Here is a 24,575-nt window from a genome sequence, read left to right as displayed (position 1 = left end):
TCCCAACCTTGTTCCTGTTATCTTCAAGAATAGGCCCCACTGTCTTATTTATTACTGTCTTATCCTCAAACCCCTTTCTTCTTCACAAAAGCACCAACATTCAGCGGCACATTCCAGAAGCTACATTGACATTGACCTACTTCATTCTCAGTAAAAAATATTTAGCAAGACGAAAAGCAAGACAAAGAGGAAAAGAAAAAATGTTAGCAAGACGTTTTGGCTTATATTTTGGCTAGATATAGGCTGGTTTAGATTGATTAGAAATTTCATTAATTTTAATGCATTAAAAGAGAAAACTTTGTTAAAAATGATACTATTTCTTTTTCAAATTATGAGTTTTAAAACCACGTTTTAAACCTTGTGAATCCCTTCTCAAGCTGAGAAATGATACTGCATTGTGAAAGGAAAAAAAAACCTGAAAGAAAAATTCCTAATAGAAAATGGAAGGATTTGTTAGGAGAGACATTTAAAACTTTAAACTTCCACAATTGTTTCTTATTAGCAATGAACTCTTTATAGTTAACATTTTCCTTTCTCATATTTAAAATTAATATTCTCAATTTTCAGTTTACCTTTTTATTTTAAAGGAAGTAATTAAGTTCAGAAACAGTTGTGCACCTCTGTAAGGAAAGGTAGCTTCCAAGGAAGAGGACTGTTTTCTGTTTTGTTTGCATATTGTCATGGATTTCACAGGAACTGTACTTCATGCCCATAGGAATGGATCCTCAAATCCTCCTTCCTTCTAAAATGTCATAGATGCAGGGGGATTAACCTGCTGCCTCAAAACCCTCAGCTGAGTCATAGAACTTTGCAGTATCCAGCACAATGGACTTGAGCATAAGCTGTTTTACAGATTCCTCAAAAAGTAGTAAACTGAACTTTATTAAACTAGCCATTAATAGCTCGATTTTATAATTTTGCACATAATTATCTAATGTGATTTGAATTTCCACATTTACTGTCCCTATTAAACTCTCTATTACGACTCAAATACTGAGCTCAAACCTCTTTTAAAACTGGGGCAGATTTCTCTTTCAGGCAGAGGGAAACATCTTCTCTAAAAAAATTCCATATTCAAAGTTGATCATTGTTTAGCACCTTAATGTCTACCAGAAACTGAGAGTTCAGAGATACAACAAAAAAAGTCTGCTTCTTAGAACAGACTTTTTGTGTGATCTTGGAACTCCAAAATCTTTCACATTTGTCCAATCTTAGTTATCAAGTGCAAAATTTCAAGTAATTGATGACAAAGCAACAAAAAGTGGCCAAGTATTAACACTGAGGTTGGTTTCAACTTTGGCATTCTTGTTAGTAGTGAAATCAAAATACTCTTTGACCCTGAAGAAAGAAACCTAAAACTCAGTGGAAACTGACAGGTGCCACATGGACTTTGTCACAAAGAAGTCAGTGCTGGAGGTGATCTAGCTAAATTCAAGTTAATCCTAAAGCAACATTATCATTCTGTCTGAAGTACTGAAATAGTTTTCTTCCAAAAGCCTTGGAGTAAAGACATTCATGTTGTGGCTATCTCATGGCTCACACTATGATTCCTCACAGCAAAATTGGACTCCTTGAAAAAACAGATGATCTTGTCCTAAACTCTTTTCAACTAGAGATCTAAGTGCATTCTGCTGTTCTAACTGGTGAATCTCTGCCTCCAAATATCCTGAAATCCTGTCCTACAGGTAGTTGTTCAGAACTGATTTAGCTGACAAGAAGCCAATTTTATGTTGTTTGACTGAAAAATTGTATTGAAGGGTATTTACCGAAGGTTAGTAAAATGCCTTAAATAATAGTGAATCATTCAAGCTTTCCCCACTTATTATTAGAAGTGAAATTGTTTGCACAGGAGAACTCAGGGAAAATACGGAGTAATCTCAAGGATTTTGAAGGGATCTCTGATTACAAAACTGAAATTGTTGTAGTTGTGACTATTCATCTCAGCTGGAAATGAGAACTAAATTTTGTAGGGGTTATGGGAATATTTTTGAAGGAAAATTAATTTATGAATGACTAGGTACAGGAAGTCATTAGCCAATTTTAGGTTAAATTGGTAGTTAAGTAGAATTACAAATACCGTACTTCGTATTTACTGTGGGGATATTAGCGCGTAAGACTTGGATCATAGAAATCATTCTCAAAAGCTTGCTGATGACTTAAGTTTCAGAACCTGGCAGTCTGGATTTTTGGAGTTTGTTCTTGGGTTTTATTTTCCATGCTTCTTTAAAACAACATCTCAGTTTTTGGAGTAACCACATGTTTTTTAGTATTCTTGATGCATTAAATGATTCAGAAATATCTACCAGTCAGAAAGAAGGACAGCTTCCAAAATGGTTACTTTACAGTTTTATTTAATGTAAGGTAGATGACATTTTTTTTTTTTTTACAGGCACTTGCAACATCACAAGGCAATATACTAGAAAATAAGGATCTGATTGAATCTTTGAATCAGACTAAAGCAAGTAGTGCACTCATCCAAGAATCACTTGCTGAATCTCACAGACTTCAGAGTTTCCTTGATAAGGTAGAAGATATTTTGATCTTTTATTGCTAGTTTTTCTCTGCTAAAAATAGTAATCTTCTATATAGAGAGGATATATACATTCATAGGAGTATAAGATCGGTAACATACTAAATTAATTTTTTGGAATAAAAGATATTTGGGAGTACAGAAAGTATTTTCAGTAATTAAATTCTTTTGTTTTACACATGGTGAATAGCTACACAATTTAAAGTCTGCCGGTTTGAATTAAAGGACTTTTCCCCAAGGACTTACTGGCAAATAATGGGTTTTGACTTCATTTTTGACATCTACTATTGCAAACAGTATGACTCATGTGGATGTTCTTACTTAATATATCCCTTACTATTGCAAAAATTTAGATCATTGGTGATGCTATTCATCTGGCATGCTGTTTTTGTAACACATTACAGTTTTCCTCCGTGCTCTTATTTGTTTAGTTTAAAATTTTCTATGGAATTTTGAGATGTGTTCTGTGGTGGGAAGAGGCCTCTGTTTCCTAGGGATTAATTTCCAAAATATTCTTCATAATTTAAAGAATTTTTTGCTACAAATGCTTTCTTTCATTTTTGAAATTTAAAGACAGTGTTGAAGTCTTGAGTGCGTGTCCCTCAATTTGAAGAGTCAGAAAGGATTCTGTTTTCTGAAGCAGTGGGAGTCATCGGAATTTTTTTTGTGTGATGAATAAATGTTTATGCAGTAACCGGTAGATGGCAGTAATGTACTGGGTTTTTTATATATGTATTTTTTTTTTATCCACAGGAGAGGGATGCCTATCTCCCTTTAGCTGAGAGCGCTAGCAAGATGTACTTTATTATCTCTGACTTGTCCAAAATTAATAATATGTACCGTTTTAGTTTGGCGGCTTTCCTGCGGCTTTTCCAAAGGGCTCTGCAAAGCGAGCAGGTATTTTCTCTTTTTCTGAAGCTGTTAATGCTGTAGAAGAATCAATCTGCTTTGATCCTTAGAATTTGTTAGTTGCTCTGGACATTTTTAGAAAATAATATATAAGAACTGATGATGAAATGTGTAATAGATAGTGATGCTGAACTGTTGTGCTTTAGATATTCAGAATACAGGCACACAGAATTTTTAATGATCTTATGCTACATATAAATTATAAAATTGCTGTGCCATCTGAAAACAAAGTAGCTCTTTGTGATTTCAGGCTTGCTCTTTGTCTAAGGTGAATTAGGAAAAACAAGGTTGATTATAACTTTACTGAAGGTTTTATTTAAATAAATTAATGTTCTGATTACAAATAATGCTAATTCTATCAACAAGGGGTAGAATAAGATAGGATCTATATTTCTGCATGGTTCAGTTACCTGAAGGAAGATCAAAACTGTATCTACTTCTGTACAGTTTGTAAGCATGCATGCAACCTGTCTTGTTGAAAATGTAATTTTTACTTTTCTGAATTCTAATGGCCAGTATATTTTTTTTATTGAAGCACAGCATTATGGATTTATCCTTTGTCATCTCATTTCTTTAGATCTAAAAACCCACACTGAGTAACAATGCATTTTCTTTTTATTCAGCATTTCCAAAATTCATCTTATTTTTCTTTGTTTCCACTTTAAAAAGCCTTTCATCATGTCACTTTTGGATTCCCCTTTATTCTGGCATCTGTGCTTACAATTTTCCTTTAGCTCCAATCATTACCAGAAACATGATTTTGACTATGTGAACTTGCTCTCTTTAAAGTTCTTTACGTATTACATCTTTTCCACAAGATGAGCTGCTTCTTGTTCTTACTTTCACACCTCTTTAATAATTTCTTTTCTTCCTGCCCATTATTTAAACCTCAACTTCTGGTTTTGCCTTCTTTGCTTGCTTCCTTTTTTTCTTCTCCTCTATCCAATACTACATTTTTCTCAAGCTATCTTTTAGACATGGGAAAGGTATTAGTCAAATCAGCTTATGAATCCAAATTGCTCTCCTTTATAAACTCATCTCTTCAAATTCCAGCATGGTAGAAAGGAACTTGTTTCTGATTAATCTTATACTACCTGTTACCTCCCTCACCTTTTCTTTTTTTCCCTCTTCTTCTTTTAGCCTATCTTTCAGTTTTCTCCTGTTATAATCAGTCTTTTAGTGTGTAAGCTTTGAAGGAAGGGTATATTCACTATTTTCTACAATGATTATTTCAATTGGGCCAAATTTGGTTGGAAGTTTAGTAATTACACTTGACGTCAACATATCTGTTTAATAACATTAAATATAGTCATTCAATACATAAGCAATTTTTTACCAAGTGAGAACTATGAGATTTCAAGGACATTAATGTTAGAAGAAAATTTTATGATGTTCACAGTCAAAATGTTCAAGGCCAAAATACTCATTTCTTAATGTTTCAGCATGAACTTCTCATTTTATCATCTATTCATTGATAGCTGCAGCTGAGTTCAATAATATGTTTTTAGACCTAATAAGTGTCATCTAGAGTTCAGATTATTTTTGTCATTCTGCTGAGATTTAAGGTACATAAAAAGATTTTTACTTCCACATGAATTTTTGAAATCCAAACTTTCCTTTTAGGATTCAAGTAATACTGAAGAAAGAATCAAGTCGCTTATTGGCTCATTGAAACATACAATTTATGAATATGTTTGTCGTTGTTTGTTTAAGGTAAGGTTGTGGCTATTTTTGGCTTTTGTACAGTGCACTGGGTTTGAAAGTATTCTTTCAGCAACCAACACTTGATCTGCTTCACATAAGCAGAATTGTTTCAGTATGTATGTAATATATGCAGAAAATTACACTTGCAATATTTAACATGCAAAATGAGGAGGACTAAAAATTAGGATATGACAGTATTAAGGTTGCTTATGCACATTTTTCCACATAGCAGTTTTCTAATGGACAAGGCTATTCTCAGTCTAGTCCGATTTCTGCTTTACTTCTGGCTCCTCATCTCTGCCTCATTTTGGCTTCATAGCCAGTTCCAGGCTTCACAGTCTTCTGAGCACTCTTATTCTGCTTGCTCTTATTTCTAGCATTCCTAAGTATGAGTGCTGGACCTAACTGTCCTGATAAGGTTTTGTGTGATTATTTGTTCTTTTTTTTTTTTAAAAAAAAAAGTAAACAGAAAAAAACATTGTAAAGTTCTCCTTTCTCTTTTCACATCCTGCCCCAAATCTCCACCTGCTAGCTTTTTTGTTTCTATCTGTTCCCCTGTTCCTCCATATAATGTTCTTAATATATTTCTTGTTTGCTCTTACTTTCTTGGTGAAAACCTAGGATAGATCTGCCTTTCACATTCAGTTTTAATTTTTATTTTCACATGGAACAGTCATAACAGGGGGTGTTTTTCTCATAGTACCAGGCTGAAGAATGCGTAGTAGGTCTGCACAGATGATTTGAGCAGTAGTACAAATCATGCAAGTCTGGAGTTTGATCTGTGAGAATGGAGAGATCTTGGAAAATTTTACATCTCCTCTCCTCTCCCCTCAGTCTAGCAACACTATATTGAAGATGCAGAGGTAGCAGTTATTTCTAAGGATTTTGCTTTATCAAAGTCCAAGTGGCTTCTCCTGAAATATTCTCATAATAATTTAATGTCTGTGTTTGAAGTCACGAATATGTGAAGCCTTCCAATAAGTCATCACACCTTTTGAGTATTGGAAAGCAGTTATTTTTATATATCAGAAAAGATGAAAGATTTCAAAACACATCCCTGGATGTGTTTAAGGGTCGTTTAGATGAGATGCTGGGGGATATGGTGTAGGGGAGAACTTTGTAGAGTAGGGCTGATGGTTGGACTCGATGATCCCAAGGGTCTTTTCCAACCTGAATGATTCTATAATTCTATTCTAAGAAAAGCAAGACACAAAGAGGAGATTTCTAGTAGGAAAGAATTGCACTGTGAATGATCAGATTTGAGTTCAGAAAATACTGAAGGAGTTAGTGTTGCCGTGCAGCTTCAGACTAATGGTCCATCGATCTTAGTATCATGTTCTGATAGTGGAGAGAACAAATAAGCTCCTCACACCATCAGCAATTCACTGCTAATGCTGCCTTTTATCCATGCAAATTTTTAAAGACTGCTGTGACACTCAGACTTTACCAATGTCTTCATAAATCATAGAATCATAGAATGGTTTGGGTTAGAAGGGACCTTAAAGATCATCTAGTTCAACCCCCCTGCCATGGGCAGGGGCACCTTCCACTAGACCAGGTTGCTCAAAGCCCCGTCCAACCTGGCCTTGAACACTGCCAGGGAGGGGGCAGCCACAGCTTCTCTGGGCAACCTGTTCCAGTGTCTCACCACCCTCACAATAAAGAATTTCCTCCTTATATCTAATCTAAATCTACCCTCTTTCAGTTTAAAACCATTACCCCTAGTCTTATCACTATACTCCCTGACAAAGAGTCCCTCCCCATCTTTCCTGTAGGCACCCTTTTAATTATTGAAAGGTCCCAGTAAGGTCTCCCCAGATCCTTCTCTTCTCCAGGCTGAACAACCCCAACTCTCTCAGCCTGTCCTCATAGGGGAGGTGCTCATCTTGTGGCCCTTCTCTGCACCCGCTCAAGCAGGTCCATGTCCTTCTTATACTGGGGGCCTCAAAGTTGACCCCAAATGGTATAGCTGATACAAGTTTATACTTCATGTATGGCTAGTAAGTGAAGTTGTGCCAAGAAATTTTCCTGAGCACTGGAACTGGCCCACCTGTACTGCAAATTTGTCAAAATAGTTGCTGTCATAGCTTTTGCCTGGGCCACTTAGCATTCTTCCAAAGAATTCCCTTTCAAGTTTTGGATACTGAATCATCCAGGGAGCATTCTAATGGGCAGTTCGGATTTGGATTTGCTTGCAGACCTTGTCTGAGAGGATGAAAGAGTTGAATGGTGTGACCTTCAGCCATTCCACGGCAGTTGTTCTTGGTATCATATGATGTTTATGGACGTATTTTATTTATCAATACAAACAGAACTTTAGTGCTTTGTGGAGTTTGACCCTGGTTACTAGTTGGGGCTTGTTTGCTCTCCAGTCCTACCCCTGTAACAAAACCAATAGTAAATACATGCAAAAATAAAATGTCCTTTATTTGCTTTAATTGTATCCTTGGGGGATACTTTGTACCATATGGTTTTGTAATTGAAAGAATTAATAAACCAGAACTATTTAAAGCAGCAAACAAAAACTTTCTGTATTGGTATCCACAATGATACAGATTATGCCAAGAGTTTGTTGTAGCTGCCATCATACATATCTGCAGTTACCCAAATCCAGTTCAAAGGAGCTGTGGCTCATATGAATTGAGTTCTATATAGCCGCTTGGTAGTTTCCAACATCAGTCATTCCAAAGGCAATTAAAGCTAGTAAGGATATGGTCTCTAAGCCACATACGTCCCTTTAGTTAGTCAACCATAATTCTGGAACCTAATCACCAGGTAAAGTATTAAATAATACATCTGTATTATTTGAAATACAGATGCAGATGCAGTTGAAGTTACTTTTACTGCACATGAGCAAACTTCCCAGAGATGATGAACATCTTGAACACCCTTAGTCAATACTTTTGTTCTTTGTTGTTATATCTGTCTGTTTCTGAGCTGATGTGTCAGGGTTGTAAAAAGGCATCTGTTTGAGAAAACAGTAATAATAAAAAGAAACCAAAAATAATTTGTTCCTCATGTAATTTTGGCCTCAAAAATATAATAGACATTGAGATGAGAAAGCCAATATCAGTCAAACCTTTCATCTTATACCTTATAACATGTACATAATATTCCCTAGAGTATGCTTCATCGTTTTTGTTCCTGTCCCTTCTGAAAAGACCGATGCAATTAATTTTTCAGCAGTATTCTTGGTAATTTAATATTCTTCAGAGTGGTAATTCTCTGAAGCTAAGGACAAACAGGCTGTCATTTTGAGGTACACATACGACATATATGTGGGAAACCACACCATGGAAAATTCAAGCATTGTCAAGAATAGAATTGATTTCTATAGGAGTGCAGGTGTGTTGTGTTTATCAGCTGGCTGAGATGCCTGTGCTTTGTAGACTTAACCCAATCCCACGAATCATTGATTTTTCTTCTGTTCTTCCCTTTCACCCGTGTTTTATGCTTTTTAGTTATGTTTCACTTTCTTAAAAGGAAAATAAGAGTTACCACCTTCCTTATGCTTACTTAAAATTTTAATGAGAGAAAATATGTGTATATCTTCTATTGTCTGTAAAATACATTTTCCAGACTACAGCCAGACTTTGAAAATTGGAGGCCTCAGTCTGGGTTTCTGAGTGGTCCTGATTTTCCAGAGTATCAACTTCCAGTGTTTCACATTGACTTCATTACATAGTAATGTATGCTTTCCAGCACAGCTTTGGTAAAACACATCCGTGAAAGTTTCTGTTCATGAACATAGGAATCCCAGTTTTAACAAACCAATATTCTTTTAAAAATTATTATCTTGAATGTGTGCATGGTTTATTCTATGGCTCCATTAAATCCTTATTCCTGGTTTATTGCTCCAGTGCTCAGAGACTGGTTGAATTTCACGTGATGCAACAGACCTAGGAAAAAGTCAGAAGGTTACAGTTGTTTTGGGTTTTTTTTCAAAATTCTGTTTCAAAAATTTGCTATGAGATTTCAAGCATTTCCTATGCAGAGTTTAAAAAATAATGGATTCTCTTTCGTATGTTCGCTTTATTACAAATACCTGTTTTTTTGTTCTTCATGTGAATTTAGATGTGTTTAGATACAGGGTTTGGATTAGTGTTTGACTCTAAGTTGCAGAGGTATGTAGCAATTTTGAGTTAGGATATGTGTCATTAAGTCACTACTGTGGAATTAGAGGTGTTTTATTAATGATATTTCGTTACTTATGAAAAAAGCAGAAAGGTGACTTTTGATGAATATATAAATACATTGTTACTGCTTTTATTTCAGGCTGATCAGCTAATGTTTGCTCTACATTTTGTACGAGGAATGCACCCTGAACTTTTTCAAGAGAATGTAAGTGCTAGAGGAGAAAATTGCCATGTGTTTTACTTAAACTTAATATGAAAAATAAATCAGTAAATAAAAAGTTTTTGTCAGTAAGTGTAGGACTTGAGATTTTAAATTTATATGCTACTATTTTTCTTATGATAGTTACTTTTACTTATGATAGTTACTTTTGGATGTTAACATTATAGTTACTAGGTTCAAAATGAAAGTCACCATGAGAAAGGTAGGGTTCTGAAAAAGATGTTTATGGAGGGTTCTTGTGTTTTTTTGCAGACACTGTATCAGTGTTTCCTGCCATCATGTGGCTAGACATTTATCCATCCTTCCAGTTAAAGATGGATATTCCTTTATAAGTGAAGTGATGGATACACACCTGTTTCACTGTGACCAAGGGTTGCTGGTCCATCATGCCTTGATATTGAAATACAGGAAAGGAGTGCAAGATCTAGGGAGAAATTAAGTAAAAGTCTGATTCTGCAACCTGCAGTTGAAGACACTTAAAGCAAAGAGTCTTCCTGGAAGGTGAAATAACAAAGTTATCTCTGTGCTTTTCAGCCACTGATTCTTCAGTGTCTAAGAAATTCCTGGACTAGTGATCATTAATCATTTGCAACAGTATCTTCAAGAGTGCACTTTACAGAGAGTTTCCTTCTTGTAAGTTGTTTGCTGGCCACTTAAGCATTGGATTCTTTGCACCATAGTGGCTTATCTTTGAGACAAATGATGAACTCATCCTGGAATGGTTTATATTTTTGATAGCAGAGTGGGATGCAGTTGATATAAGTTCAAACCACATTTAATAAAAATGACTGTCCATTCAGTTTTCAGGCAAATGCTGCGTTATTAGCATATTCACATAAAATGAGAGATGTCATGTGACACTTTTGACAATGGTCTGAATAGTGAAGTATAGTGAAGAGAGGGTGGAGTGTCTTTGCGTTAGAATCAGGGGAAAGGCCAACAGGGCAGATGTCATAGTAGGAGTCTATTATAGGCCACCCATCCAGGACAGAGAGGTGGATGAAATATTCTATAAGCATTTAGGAGAAATCTCACGATCACTTGCCCTTGTTCTTGTGGGAGACTTTAAATTCCCAGACATCTGCTGGAAATACAACACAGCAGAGCGGGATCAGTCCGGGAGATTCCTGGAATGTGTGGAAGATAACTTCCTGACACAGCTGGTGAGTGAACAGACCAGAGAAGGTGCCCTGCTGGACCTCCTCTTTGTGAACAGAGAAGGACTGGTGGATGATATGATGGTTGGAGGCCGACCAGGGCACAGCGATCATGAAATCTCTATTCTGAGAGAGGCCAGGAGATGGGGCAGCAGAACTGCCATCCTGGACTTCCAAAGGGCTGACTTTGACTTGTTTAGGCACCTGCTTGACAGAATCCCTTGGGAGAGGGTCCTGAAGGGTATAGGGGTCCAGGAAGGCTGGACACTCTTTAAGAAGGAAGTCTTAATGGCACAGGAACAGACTGTCCCCAGGTGCTGTAAGAGAAGCCGGTGCCAGAGAAGACCACCCTGGCTGAACAGGGAGCTTTGGCTGCAACTCAGGGAGAAAAGGAGAGTTTACAGCCTTTGGAAGAAGGGGCTAGCCACTCACAGTGATTACAAAGATGCTGTGAGGCTATGCAGGGCGGAAATCAGGAGGTCTAAAGCCCATCTAGTAATTAATCTGGCTTCAGCAGTCAAAGGTAACAAGAAATGTTTCTATAAGTATGTGAGCAGCAAAAGAAAGACCAGGGAGAGTCTCCATCCCCTGCTAGATGCAGGAGGAAACATGGCAATGAGTGATGAGGAAAAGGCTGAGGTGCTTAATGCCTTCTTTGCCTCAGTCTTTAATAACAAGACTAGTTGTACTGAGGGAATCCAGCCTCCTCAGCCAGAAGACAGAGACTGGGAGAACAACCCCCCCACAATCCAGGAGGAGATAGTCAGTGACTTACTGCATCACATAGACACACACAAGTCTATGGGACCGGATGGGATACACCCGAGGGTGCTGAAGGAGCTGGCTGGGGTGCTCGCCAAGCCGCTTTCCATCATTTACCAGCAGTCCTGGCTGACTGGGGAGGTCCCGACAAATTGGAAATCAGCCAATGTGATGTCCATATATAAGAAGGATCGGAAGGATGATCCGGGAAATTACAGGCCTGTCAACTTGACTTTGGCACCTGGGAAGCCAATGGAGCAGCTCATCCTGAGTACCATCACACAACACGTGGGACAACCAGATGGTCGGGACCAGTCAGCATGGCTTTATGAAAGGCAGGTCCTGCTTGACAAACCTGATCTCCTTCTACCATAGGGCGACCTGCTTATTGGATGAGAGAAGGGCTGTGGATGTTGTCTACCTTGACTTCAGTAAGGCCTTTGACACTGTTTCCCACAGCATTCTCCTGGCAAAGCTGGCTGCTTGTGGCTTGGATGGGCACACGCTTTGCTGGGTAAAAAACTGGCTGGATGGCCGGGCCCAAAGAGTTGTGGTGAATGGAGTTAAATCCAGTTGGCAGCTGGCACTGGTGAGGCCGCACCTTGATTACTGTGTTCAGTTTCGGGCTCCTCACTACAAGAAAGACATTGAGGGGCTGAAGTGTGTCCAGAGAAGGGCAATGAAGCTGGTGCAGCAGGGTCTGGAGCACATGTCGTACGAGGAGCGGCTGAGGGAACTGGGGTTGTTTAGTCTGGAGAAGAGGAGGCTGAGGGGAGACCTCATCGCCCTCTACAACTACCTGAAAGGAGGTTGCAGAGAGCTGGGGATGAGTCTCTTTAACCAAGTAACAAGCGATAGGACAAGAGGAAATGGCCTCAAGTTGCACCAGGGAAGGTTTAGACTGGATATTAGGAAGCATTTCTTTCCAGAAGGGGTTGTTAAGTGTTGGAATGGGCTGCCCAGGGAGGTGGTGGAGTCCCCATCCCTGGAGGTGTTTAAGAGTCGGGTTGACATAGTGCTGAGGGATATGGTATAGTTGAGAATGGTCAGTGTTAAGTTAAGATGATCTTCAAGGTCTTTTCCAACCTAGATGATTCTGTGATTCTGTGAATGAGGCATAATCTGAAAATGCCTAAAATGGGGAATTTACTGGTTGTTTAGAGGCTACCGTGTTCCCAACAAAATTGCGGCAGCGCTTAAGTACTGCGAACCCTTATTTCCATAGGGCAGCACACATCTCAGTAATAACATGTTCCTGTCTTTGGGTATTAGTGTATTTTGTTATTTGGGTATTTAATATTATTATTAATGCTTTTGCCCAACACAGAGGTTCATAGTGAATTTACATGTTTTGGGTAAGATGGTACATCTAGTGGTGATTGAATTGGTAACTAAAATTGGTAACTAAAAAAAGCCTATCAAAATTCATCTGAGCAGGTTATCCTAGCCTGTCTTTATAGGAAACAGGAAAAAACCAAACCCGTCAAAGAAGCAATTAGTTTAATCATAAATTAATATTGTAAAATAGATCAGATTGTTTACTGCTAAAATTGCTTTCTCTCCATTGCCCTTACAGGCAGATGAGACTAGCTGTCTGAGATGTAGATGCCAAAGTTATAGTTGTCTATAGTGCAGTGAAATTATTCCTATAAAGTCTCCTTGCAGTAGAACCTTATGCACAATTGAGTCAATACAATTGCTTAAATGTGGCTGATTAGTGTGAGTCAAGACAAATTTAGTTATCTAAAATACCTACATGGAATGGAGAGACAAAGCTATGGCTCTGTACTGACTAGAAGCTGGAGACCAGAAGGATTATTAAATGGTAGTAGATGTCAATTTGCTAGAGCAGCGTCAGGTAAAAGGTAAAAATCAAATAATATATTTGAAGAAAGTAATGGAACTTAATTATATGAAGGATGTGGGTTTAAGATACAAGGTTTAAGAAAGGTTTGTTGAAACCTTTTGATGTTATGAATGCAGTGTAGTTTTATTGCAGATGTATGATTGAGCAAGCGAAATCCTGCAGTTTTTCAGCAATGAATCTGCCTGATAAAAATAACTCAAATCTTGTTGGTAGAGGCATACTCTGGCTACTCGTCATTATTAGAACTTCCCTCATTTATTATTTTTTTCAACTTCTGAAAATACCTTGCTTTATCTTTCTAGTCCTTGAGTTTATAAATTCATGAAGGCAGCAACTTGCAAATAACTTTCTGACTAAATTAAAGCCTGGCTGCCGAGGCTTCTTAAGTACTTACTGCTTTATGTGTTGGTTGCTATTGTTTAGCATGCATTTCCATCAGCTATTAGAGTTTTTAATCAGCTTAATCTAGGTTACATATAATGTACATTCCTGCAGTATCTGAGTACTCAAGAATTAAAACAGGCAAATAATATCAATAATTTCCTTACCTCTCTGAAAAGTAGAAGTTACTTTAATTAAATTGTTAAGAAAAGAGTGCTTGTGCAAAATATTTATTGAGGAGAATGAAGCTGAAGTTGTTATTCTTTTAGAGTTATTTCTTTTAAAGCTTTTAATGTGATGAAGCTAGAAATTGCTTATTATGCTGCTAGAGAATTTAGTATTCTAAGTCCCTGTCCCAAAAGAGTTCAACCTGCACTTATGAATTTTTTGCATAGTGATGAGAAATTTATAGTACAACTTCAACATTATACTACAGAATGCCTTGGCCCTTAATAGAGACTTTCTGAATCAATACGTATAGATTTTTCTGAGGTAGTTTTACATGTCTCTACATACTATACTTCTGCTTTTCCTCATAAAAATAATACACAATTTCTGGTTTTAAAACTGGGGAGCCTTCATGTATTTTTCTATGCATGAACATTTTCTTTGTCATCAGGAGAGGAGCATCAGTTTGTAATTGAGAGAGTTGTTTCAAGACTTGACTAGATTGATGGGTGCAAAAAGCTATGCTGGGGTCTGTAGTAGTTGATTGACTTTTTCATTTGGAATGTTACTATTGTCTTAACAATTAAAAAAAAATTCTTTATCATAGTATTATAGATACTGATTATGTAAAATTTCAATACTTCTGAAATTTTTTAGGATGTTTCTTACCACCTCCAAATATAGGATTTCATCATTTCTAGTACATGTTTAAATACCTACATAATCTGTTTTAAAATGATTAAAAGCTGTCTTCCTGGGTACAAATACCAAGCGTAAAAGATTTAATCATACATAAATTCAACTTCCATTTCCCTTTCTTAACGCAATTATTCATGATACCAATCTATTATATTGTATTCCTCCTGTTCTGATAATTTAATCTTTTGGAAGTAGTTTGTTCTATGTGGGCTGCTGATACCCTATCAGGCAGTATGTGTGTCCTTGCCAGGCATGTATGTTACTTCTTGCTAGTCTATAGTTAGGCAGTCTGGGTAGCAGCTGTGGGTGCTGAAAAGCATAGGGCTTCTCCTTTTGTTTCTTTTTCTTATAAAGCAGTGCAGTCACTTAGCTTGGATTCTGCAAAAGGAATTACATACTGGTAGTATTACCTAGAGTTTTAAAAAATGTCTTATAATTCTTTCAGAATCTAGGCTTTAATTTGTTTATCTTCCCATTGTGCCTACATGCTACCACATGTTAATCCTTATTCTTAAAGGTGTCTTGTGACTTACCTGAGTTGTTCATTTATTCCTCCTAGGAATGGGAGACTTTTACAGGTGTGATCATTGGAGATACCATAAGAAAATCAGTAAGCTACATTTGTTTGTGTATTTTGAAATAAGGAACATTTACTTAAATCCTGAAAAATTAAAGTTGTATTCTTACTAACTGTTTAATTAGTTGTGTTCATACATTAAGGGAACAAATAACTTCTCACATAGTAATATAAAAATATAAAGACTTTTTGGACTTTCTGAACATGGCAACTCATTTTCTAATTTGCATAACTTTTTGCCTTTGTTCCTTTTTTTTTTTCTTTTCTGTTACCAGGATTACAATTTGTTTTTTCTGTGGTATGTTTGAGGAGGCTTTAAGCCCTCTTCTGTAACTAAAATCAGTGTTTCTGAATCTCTCTCTCCCAGTATCATATATGAATTGTACTTTTTGTATGAATTGATGGAATTGTCCACACACTTTGCTAACTTTGACATGCTTTTTTCCCCAGCCTCAGAGTTCTACATCTGGAAATGTATTTTTATATTTTCCTAGGTGACAGATCTGGTTTGAGAAGCTTCTGTTGCATGGCTGACCAACCATGCGGTCGTTTACTAAGTGTCTCTCAATTCTACTGAATCTGTATACTTTCAAAATACCTTCTACCTTCCAGCAGAAAAGGGTAGAGAAAAAAGCTAAGCTTTCCATAGTCTTATTCATTATAGCCCTTCTTTGAACCAAGTATTTTGACAAAGGTTTTGAAAGGTGTTTTTAGGAAACATGAGCCCAATCAGGAATCATGAGCTCAGTCTTTGCCTCTTCTTTTGCTAATCTCCTCCTTCATTCAAGGTCAGGCTACCTCATTTCCATCAGGTTTAGCTGCAGTTTTCATAATTCACAATTAGTTTTAACCTTTAGCCTTAATTAGATATTTATTGGGGTATCTTGTACCTCCAGTGATACAAGACCAGTGTGAATACCTTGGTTTAAGAATATCCATGACACCAACTGTGTTCACATGCATGCTGGCAGACGTGGCAAGTCACTTAAAACATGGTGTATTATTCAGGTTTTCTTACTTAGGCAGCTGATTGCTAAGAAGATCCTTAAATTCCCAATTTCTCTAGCCCTTAGATGACTCTACAGGTTTTGCATTTCAGTGTGAATATAGAATTGCCTCTTCACCTCTATGGAGTCTTTATAATTAATTCAATTAAATATCAGTGAACTTGGTGATTGTCAAGTATTTTCTTGCTGTAGGTCATTTTCACTCTATGTGAGATCTGATTGTATAATGGAATTTAAAACCAGTCCTACCTCTACCCCACCTAACACAGAACCCATAGATTTTTGAAAGATTGTGGACATATGAGATTCAACCCCAATTCTAACTGGAATGTATAGTGCAGACCCATCTCAACTTTATTCCTACAACTGCTTCCAAGTTTTCTACTTTTGTTCTTTCTCAGACTTCATAACCAATGTCTGAGACATCCTTTCATAAGAAAGCTTACCTTTTTTTTCTGCTGAACATTTAAGATTACTATTGAAGTTGCTCAATGGTTGAGAGATCCAACTATATTTTCATTCAGAGACTGTCAGACTGGTTAATGGGTACTGTAAGATGTTTTATAGAAAATGATATAGCGAATATAGAGATTCTACTGGAGCTTAAGCTATGTTGTTCATCCTTAGAATTTTGCATCTACGGAGCAGAAAAATAGAACTATGACCAAACTTTACCAGTGCAGAGATGTCCAGAAGTGATGCTTTGCCTAGTGAATTACCTCAGAATTGCCTTTTGTGTGAAGAACCATGTTCTTCATGACTGCTAATATGTGCAATGGAGTTATTTTTTGAAGTCAGTTGCTCACAGTGCATATACAGATAGCCAGGCATTTGAGTCACTTTTTTTTAATGGAAGAGAGAACTACTTAGGGTTGAGTGTGTCATACAGATACTCTAAATGATAAAATATTTCCAGGCTCAAGTGGTTAAGCAAATGTTAATGTGAACAGTATATCTCAAATTTAAATGCAAATTGGTAGCTTTTGTTGGGTTATGCCATTTATGAACTTAGCAACAGATCACAGAAAGATTCCTGTTGTGAATGCTATTTTTATTAAAAACATGGGTTTCACAGTCTTATTACTGAATATACTGTTTCCAAAAATTTGTGTGACTTATGTGTGTAACATAACTTGCTTCAATAAGGATTCACAAAGAAGTGTTCGTGACCAGATTCCCTCTTGGATAGAACAGGACCGAGCCTGGGCAGTAGCATCTTTGAAGGTAAATATCACGTGGTGGGTTGAATTTAACTTAAAAGGCCTTTGGTTTTAGCAAATAATAATTTGAACGTGAATACTCAAATATGTATTTGTAAGATGGAAATATTTTGTTGTTTTAAACTCTTTATTCTATCTTCCATAGACCATGGGTTAAGATATACCCACTTGAAAAAAAAACCTGTTTTTTTTTTAAATTTAATCTCATTTTTCTGAGCATTTTCAGGTACATCTCTACCCCATCTAACAATAAATTTCAGTGCATGCGAACGGACCTATAATCTTACTGATATTAGAGAATACTGTAAGCCTATCCAAGGTACTATAATTTCTATAGATAGAAAAATAGAGGAAAAGTTGCAAAGAATATTTAAGTTGCAGGTTTCTCTTACATAATGACTTTCACGAACCGCTTCATATTGTGTTAAGAACCATAAACAGTTAATTGGGAAACTAGTTTTCTACTTATCAGATTTCTATGCACACCTTTAAAGGTATTTCAGAGTTTGTTATTGCTCAGATAAAGTAATTTCAAACTAAACCAAAACAATTTCTTGCTTTGGTTCATCCTGCAACAGTCAATGCTGAAGTCCTCTGATCCTGAAGGGAACTAAATGAAAATACTAGTCCTTGAAATTCTGTCTTAGGTTCTTCTCCTCCTGCATGTAGTTCAGCGGCAAGAAGGAAAGCCTTGACCAGTCTTTGGCAAGGACTTCTGCTGCTAAATCCAGAGTTCATTATTTTTCATTTCTCTTCACCAGGGATCAAGAACAGTTGAAATAATGGTGTGGCAAGCATGGTTGTTAGGGGGTTAAAAAACCAACCAACCAACCAACCAATCAGTAATTGGGTGAATCAGTATTAAGGAAAAAGGAAAGGACTACAATTGGGTAGAGCCCAGAGTTTAAAAACAAAGAATCTAGAAGTTTAAAAACAGAAATACAGAGCAAATACAGACAGCATTTCCAGGAAATAGGTAAACAAATGGTTAATTTTAAAATCTACCCTTTTCTTCTTTAACGCTAAGGATAAAATTGAATTATGTGATATGCACAAGTATTTACAGGTTTAGGGTCACAGTGGTATTTGTAAATTAATTAAAATATACAGTGTCCAAATAGTTATTCTTCTTTATTGTTAAATATGCATTATTTGTTTTGTAGATTTCTCTCCCAGGTCTCTATCAGACACTTTGCTTTGAAGATCAAGGTCTGTGGCACACTTTTTCTCAGAGCTCTGTTTGTGAACAAGACTTTCCTTCTACTATTGTAAAAAGAATTTCCATATTTCAGCAGGTAATCTTTTCATATTAAATTACTTTAAAATAATTATGAGTTCAGCGTTGAAAGTGAGTTTTACATCTTCAGAATTTAGGCTTCAGGCCTGGTTGAATTATAAGCAGTGACAGTTATCTACATTGTCTTACAGCTTAACTATTTTATTTAGTCTAAGGATTTTTTTTTTTCTATAATACATACTTAGTTCTCTCTTATTGGAGTCTTTTTTTGTGTTGGCATATTGGCTGCAACTGAGCATACACTGTAAGGCAACAACCTCTTTATTAATATTCACAGAATTAATTTATGAATAGGTATTAAAATTGTTTCATGGTTGCTTTGTTACCACAGAATTTGTCAGGTTGTTGAGCATCACTAATTCAGTTCATCATTAAATGTGCAAACTCACACATCAGACTGAAAAACACAAAATGCAGTAGCAGCCACTGCTTTTTAGAATAATAGTCATGAAATACTATTCCTCCTGAAAGCTTGGTGGTTAACCAACCCACCAAGAATGTTCAAGAGGCAAGTTCCTTCCTTCACCCGGGAATCCTTCTCCTCTGGAAGAGAAAAATGACATCACTCTTGTGTTTATGGAAGAAAGGGTGTCGTTGCTTACTTTCAAATGATGCTGTGATTTTTCATTTGAAGTCACTTCATATAAAGTGAAGGCCTGTCCAAAGAAGGGATGGCATATAAGACAATGTAGTTTCATGCTGGTTGGATCTTAGGGGCTCTCTGTTTGGAGTTTTTGTGGAGGAGGAGAATTTCTAAAATAACATGCATGGAATTTAGGAACAAACCATTTTGGAAAGGCATTTGTCTGAGTCATGTTTGATTTGATGAAATGCAGAAGAGCAATTCTTATGTGTCCAGTGTATTGTCATAAAAATTCTGCATTTATAGGAAAATAAATCTGGAATGATCAGCATATTACATATCTAGTTCCTTGCATAGAAAGTATTAAGAATGTTTCTGTTGATGAAATATACTGAAACTACCTGGTTAGATTTATATGACACTCATAAGTTAGTTTCTTTCAAATTGTACGTTAAACTTAAAAATAGTGCAGTAGCACGTGGTATAATCTCTGACTTAAAAAGTAGAACTTTCTTAAAAATTTAATGAAGTTAAATTTTTCCTCCAAAACTAACAACAGATACTCCAGACTTGGAAACTGGAATGATGTGATGGTAGGTTCAGAATTGTGGTTTACAGGTCTACAAGTAAGGGGGTAGAAGAAGGGGTGGTGATTTTAACAAATGTTTTCTACTGAAGTTGCATTACTTGCCTGTGGTTGCCTGCACTGAACTTGTGTAGGAAACTAACTGAAAAAGAAGTAGCAGGGAAACTGCTGATTTAATTTGTATCTGAATTGATTAGCTGTTCATGTTTGTAGTATTTTGAAGAATAGTAAAAACATCTGCCGTACTAGGACATTTGAAAGTCAAAATGTCTCAGAAAAACAAGTTAGATGTAAAACTCTGAAAGTGTACTTAAAGGAAATTCTTTCAAAACTGGTTATTTTACTGTGTTACTGCACTGAAATCAGAAACATTAGTATTCCAGTTAGGATGTTGCTGCCTAAATACATGTATGGGATTTAGATTACCAGTATAAAGCTAAGTTTGCTTTCTGTCATTCTAGCTACCCACATAGCTACCTTTTTTCTAAAACATTGTAGAAAAAGTTCCAGTTTACAAATAGACATTAGCTGTAGATCTATCTTCTGATCCTATTAGTAGGACAAACTACTTACAAAAGAACAATTAGATTAGATTATTTTGGAAAGGAATGATCAGGTAGCTCTATATATTCAGAGAAAATAACTTTGTTCTAAAGAGAAGTTTAAAGAATTCAGCCTTCTTAGAAGAGTCTTGCTTTTTAAATTGCCACAATATACTTTTATAAATTCATCTCCCCTGAATATATTTTATTTTAAGGTACTTGTGGTCCAGGCTGTCCGACCAGACAGGCTACAGAGTGCCATGGCTCTTTTTGCATGTAAAACCCTAGGTAAGTTAATTTTTCACCAGGGTGTTTCTACACAATGATTAAATATTTTTTTTGGTCCTGTTTCTCTTTTATTTTATAGTTCTTATGGAGTTGCTAAGTTTTAGAATTTGAAAATATGCTGGTGGATTTGCTGATTTTGTTCTTGTGAAATATGTTAAAAAGTGCTTTTAAAATGGTTTGGTTTATGCTGCATAGGGATTTAAAATATAATAAAAGATCCATAGGATTCTTTTAATGAATTCTGGAAAACTGGAGTAATTAAGAAAGGAGGATAGCTGGTTTTCTAGAAGTTTTACACTGCAGCACTTTCCTTAAGACACAAATTTTCCAAAAAGATATTATTTCATTTAATGTCATTTACCATCTAAAAACCATTAGGTTTGAGATTTTGTAGATTGGATCTCAAAACATCGTTTCATATTTTCAGTCATGTTTGTCAGTCTCTTGGACTGTAATACAATTTTTACTGTCTGTTTAGAAATACCCATGATTTAGAGTGATTCAATACTATGATTGTCTGTTTGTTCTAGTCTGTCTGTTTCCTCTCTGAGGTTTATTGTATCCAGAGTTTGGGACTTACATTGCAATATTGCAATACAGCACACCAAAGCCTTCAGTTTTTAGCAGTTAATGACAATATGCATATGGAAGATGAATTATGGGTGTCTCATTGGGGTGAACACTGTAGTTTTAAAAGTCATCTTCTGCATTACATAGGGACAAGACAGATTTTGTTGTTTTTAATGTAGTACGGTGTCAGGACAGAAGTGGGATTAACAGTAGAGAAAGGATTTAGATTGTAAAGACAGTAAATGTAAGTGGCAAAGGCTGTTTTTAATGTGGTAGACAATGAATCTGGAAAATTGAGTCATAGGCTGCCAAGGTAACATGGCTGGACTTACATTTCCAGTACTTGTGAATACCTGCAGTTTGAATAATCTTGAGATGGGTGATTTTGAGTGATAATGCAATAGATGAGTTACATATAAAAAACAGTGACTGTGGTAATTTTAAGTTCTTGACATACATGTCATTTCTTATTAGTATAACATTAGGCATAAGTTTAGGTCTCTGGTTCTTACATTTTTAATGACATTTATGTGAGAGTTTATCTTGCTCCCTCTTTATGCTCTGTCTGTGGGCATTATTTGTTGGTCAAAATTTGTTCCATGTCTGCCCCCAAGGCTGGTATTTTCAGGATTAAAGTTAGCCTGCTCTGTCAAACATTGTTAGTAGATAGAGAGGGTACTTTCATTACGGTGAGTGTACAGAACTCATACTAACAATGTTCCTGGCTGTTGGAATCAAATGACAAGCACAATCTGCAGTAAGTGTGATTCAAAGCCCAGCAGAGACCTGAATGCAGAGTAAGTTTACTGACCCGCTTACTGTCTTCCAAATCGTTGTGTGTTACATAAATTGGTTAGGTCTGTCTTGATACCAGTTCCTTGGAGGCATTCCACAAGGGAATGTTTTTTGGTGAATGAAACTACAGCCTCACTGAGGAAGTCAGAATACCATTGACTCCATTTGTAGGCAAGGTTTCATCCACAGATTTTTCATGCGTATCAGTGAGATTTTATTTTGAGATCATGTCATAAATCATGACTAGTGCTTTCCAACTCATAAAAGGGGTCACACTTGTATGAACATTTTTTCATATTTTTTCCTACCATGTCTTTTTCAGGGTCCTTGCCCTGAAACTTCTTAAAAAACTGTTTCACTTAGTTCAAAAGGGAACTTAAAATTTCCAATCTCTTTTGGCTATTTTCCTGTGAGAAAAATGAGTTCCAAAAAAGCTGCAATAGCCTACAAGAAAGCCTTCCACTTCTTTTTTATCCAAATGTGAGTTTTTTCCTTTTTTCATCTTTTACATACTTTTTTAAAATTTATGGATGAAGGGGGATTAAAATAATTTCTTTTGAAGATAAATTTCATCAAATTTTCTATAAATGTATTTCATGGGCATCCAAAGTATGCTTATTTCTTTATTTTACATGCTATACTGAAATGCACCACGTTAGCAAAAATCATATTGACAGCATACTCCCAAATCATTTCATATCACTCACTGAGTTAGGTTTTTTCTTATCTGCTTTAACTTAATTTTTTGAGTCTGGCTACTTCAGAAATAGTATTTAAAGAGGCTTGATTTTAATTACCTCCATTTTCATATTCTTTAAAAAAGCAGTAGAGATATATAGAAAGTAAATCTGTTCAGGGTAAACGAGTATTTTATTCTCACAGATCATTTTCTGTGAAGTAGACCAGAGCTCTCATGGTCACATTGTATCTAGGCCAAAATAAAATCACTTACCAAAACAAAAAAAATAACCTCTCCTACTTTCTATATTGGAATTGTTAATAGTAATAATACATTTACTGATATTTTTGTACATTGTTTCTCTGTGTACAGATCACCAACAGAAGGAATTTTAACAGGCACTTTGAGTTCAAGTTCCAGCTGCTGTAAATTGGTTTAATTTCATTGACTTTAGTAGAGAGATTTTGTGAAAAGTTGTTCATTGATTTTATGGGAGCTTCATCATTTTTAAAAATTGTGAAGTTTGCATCCTGTGCCGAACTTTGTATTTATGTATCAGGTCTTTCTTTTTTCCCTTTGTTTCCCCCCCCCCCCCCCCCCCCTTTAGACATTTTCTGAAAAGTTATTTGCTCTCACATACACTTTTTTTTCTCATGTCAGAATGTCAGTTAGGATAGTAAGATTTAAGAAATTCTATCAGAACGGAACATGGAAGCAGAAAAGTATGTCAGGAATTCCCACTCTGCATAGTTATTATCTGGAATATTGTTTATTAACCCTGAAAACACCAGAGTCCTTTTTTTTTTTCCAGTGTTCTAGAAGTAATCCTGGCTGTAATGGCCAGGAATAGACAGGGCTCTATTGTAGTTTTTCTATATTTCAGTTCTGTTGAGCTTCATTAAAACAAAAACCACCTTCAGCATACTTATGCTTTTTCTAAACATTGTGTCCAAGTTTCTGAAAAACCAAACTGTTTATGGAGGAAAATTTACACTGTATTAATTTTGTAAATGATGCATCTCAAGAGTGCTACAATATATTTGGCTAGGTAGTTACTCATTTACAATTGCACCTCTTCTAAGTTAGCATTATTACCATAAATACATTATTATAATAACTTAAGTTGCAGGTGTACACACATACATCTATTGTACAATCATAGCTTTTTATTCTATTCCCCAGTTAATGAAAGGCCAAGCAGTAGTCCCCAGTTAACATCGAGTTATGTAGGATACCAAAACTCTTAATCAGTTAATCTTCTCAGGGATCTGTGTGCCTTCTGCTTGCACTGCCAAAAATAATAATACAGCTAAAAGAGTCTCTGGTTTATCTTGATTGTAGTATATTCCATGCAGCTGTTTGTAGCAACAAAGCAGTTTTAGGAACAGGAACTGAAGAATGGTTGAACAGGTGGAGAGGTTTGTCAAGCATGTTGCCATCTTTGTCAATGACAAGAACATCGTAAGTCTATACTGAAACCTTTTGCAGTGACCAGTATTTTATGTCTCCAGGGTTTCTCAACTGGAAGTAGTAGCACGGTACTTAAAAGACCCAATAGATTTGCCTTATATGACCTTGTACATCTGTTCTGCATTTCCATGTAATAACAAATATCTGCAGCATTGCATGATACCCATTCCACAATGCTAATTAGTGGTCATAAAGATCTACATTTGGTTTTTGTATCCTTGCTGCCTGTTGACTTCAACAGATATCTTTCGTCCTGTATCTTTCACAGGATTTGAGACAGTAGTGAAGATTGTCAAAATTATATTTTTCACTGAAATAAAAGATAATAAAACTTAAAATTAACCTTTCCAAACCCTTACTTTTAATCAAATTTTAATCTAAAATTTGGTGTTAAGATTCTCAATATATCTTTATTGCCTATGTAGCTA

General features: G+C 36.0%; 1 protein-coding gene across 2 annotated transcripts in view; it reads left to right on the top strand.

Annotated features, from left to right (window-relative positions):
- Window positions 1-24,575, top strand: part of DYNC2H1 (dynein cytoplasmic 2 heavy chain 1) — a 187,464-nt gene that overhangs the window by 77,844 nt on the left and 85,045 nt on the right. The window contains exons 68-75 of one of the 2 annotated variants that reach the window (XM_074860186.1): window positions 2,390-2,524; window positions 3,284-3,427; window positions 5,063-5,152; window positions 9,419-9,484; window positions 15,093-15,143; window positions 17,264-17,341; window positions 18,501-18,632; window positions 20,561-20,633. In XM_074860186.1, the coding sequence (XP_074716287.1) occupies window positions 2,390-2,524; window positions 3,284-3,427; window positions 5,063-5,152; window positions 9,419-9,484; window positions 15,093-15,143; window positions 17,264-17,341; window positions 18,501-18,632; window positions 20,561-20,633 (769 nt within the window). Of the gene's footprint in view, window positions 1-2,389; window positions 2,525-3,283; window positions 3,428-5,062; window positions 5,153-9,418; window positions 9,485-9,751; window positions 9,828-15,092; window positions 15,144-17,263; window positions 17,342-18,500; window positions 18,633-20,560; window positions 20,634-24,575 lie in introns of those variants that run through there. The other variant, XM_074860188.1, reaches the window with a different exon arrangement.

This window comes from Strix uralensis, chromosome 2 (genome assembly GCF_047716275.1).
Source record: "Strix uralensis isolate ZFMK-TIS-50842 chromosome 2, bStrUra1, whole genome shotgun sequence".
Taxonomy (NCBI): Eukaryota; Metazoa; Chordata; class Aves; order Strigiformes; family Strigidae; genus Strix; species Strix uralensis.
Note: the sequence above shows the minus strand (reverse complement) of the source record. Positions and strands in the feature narration are given on the sequence as shown.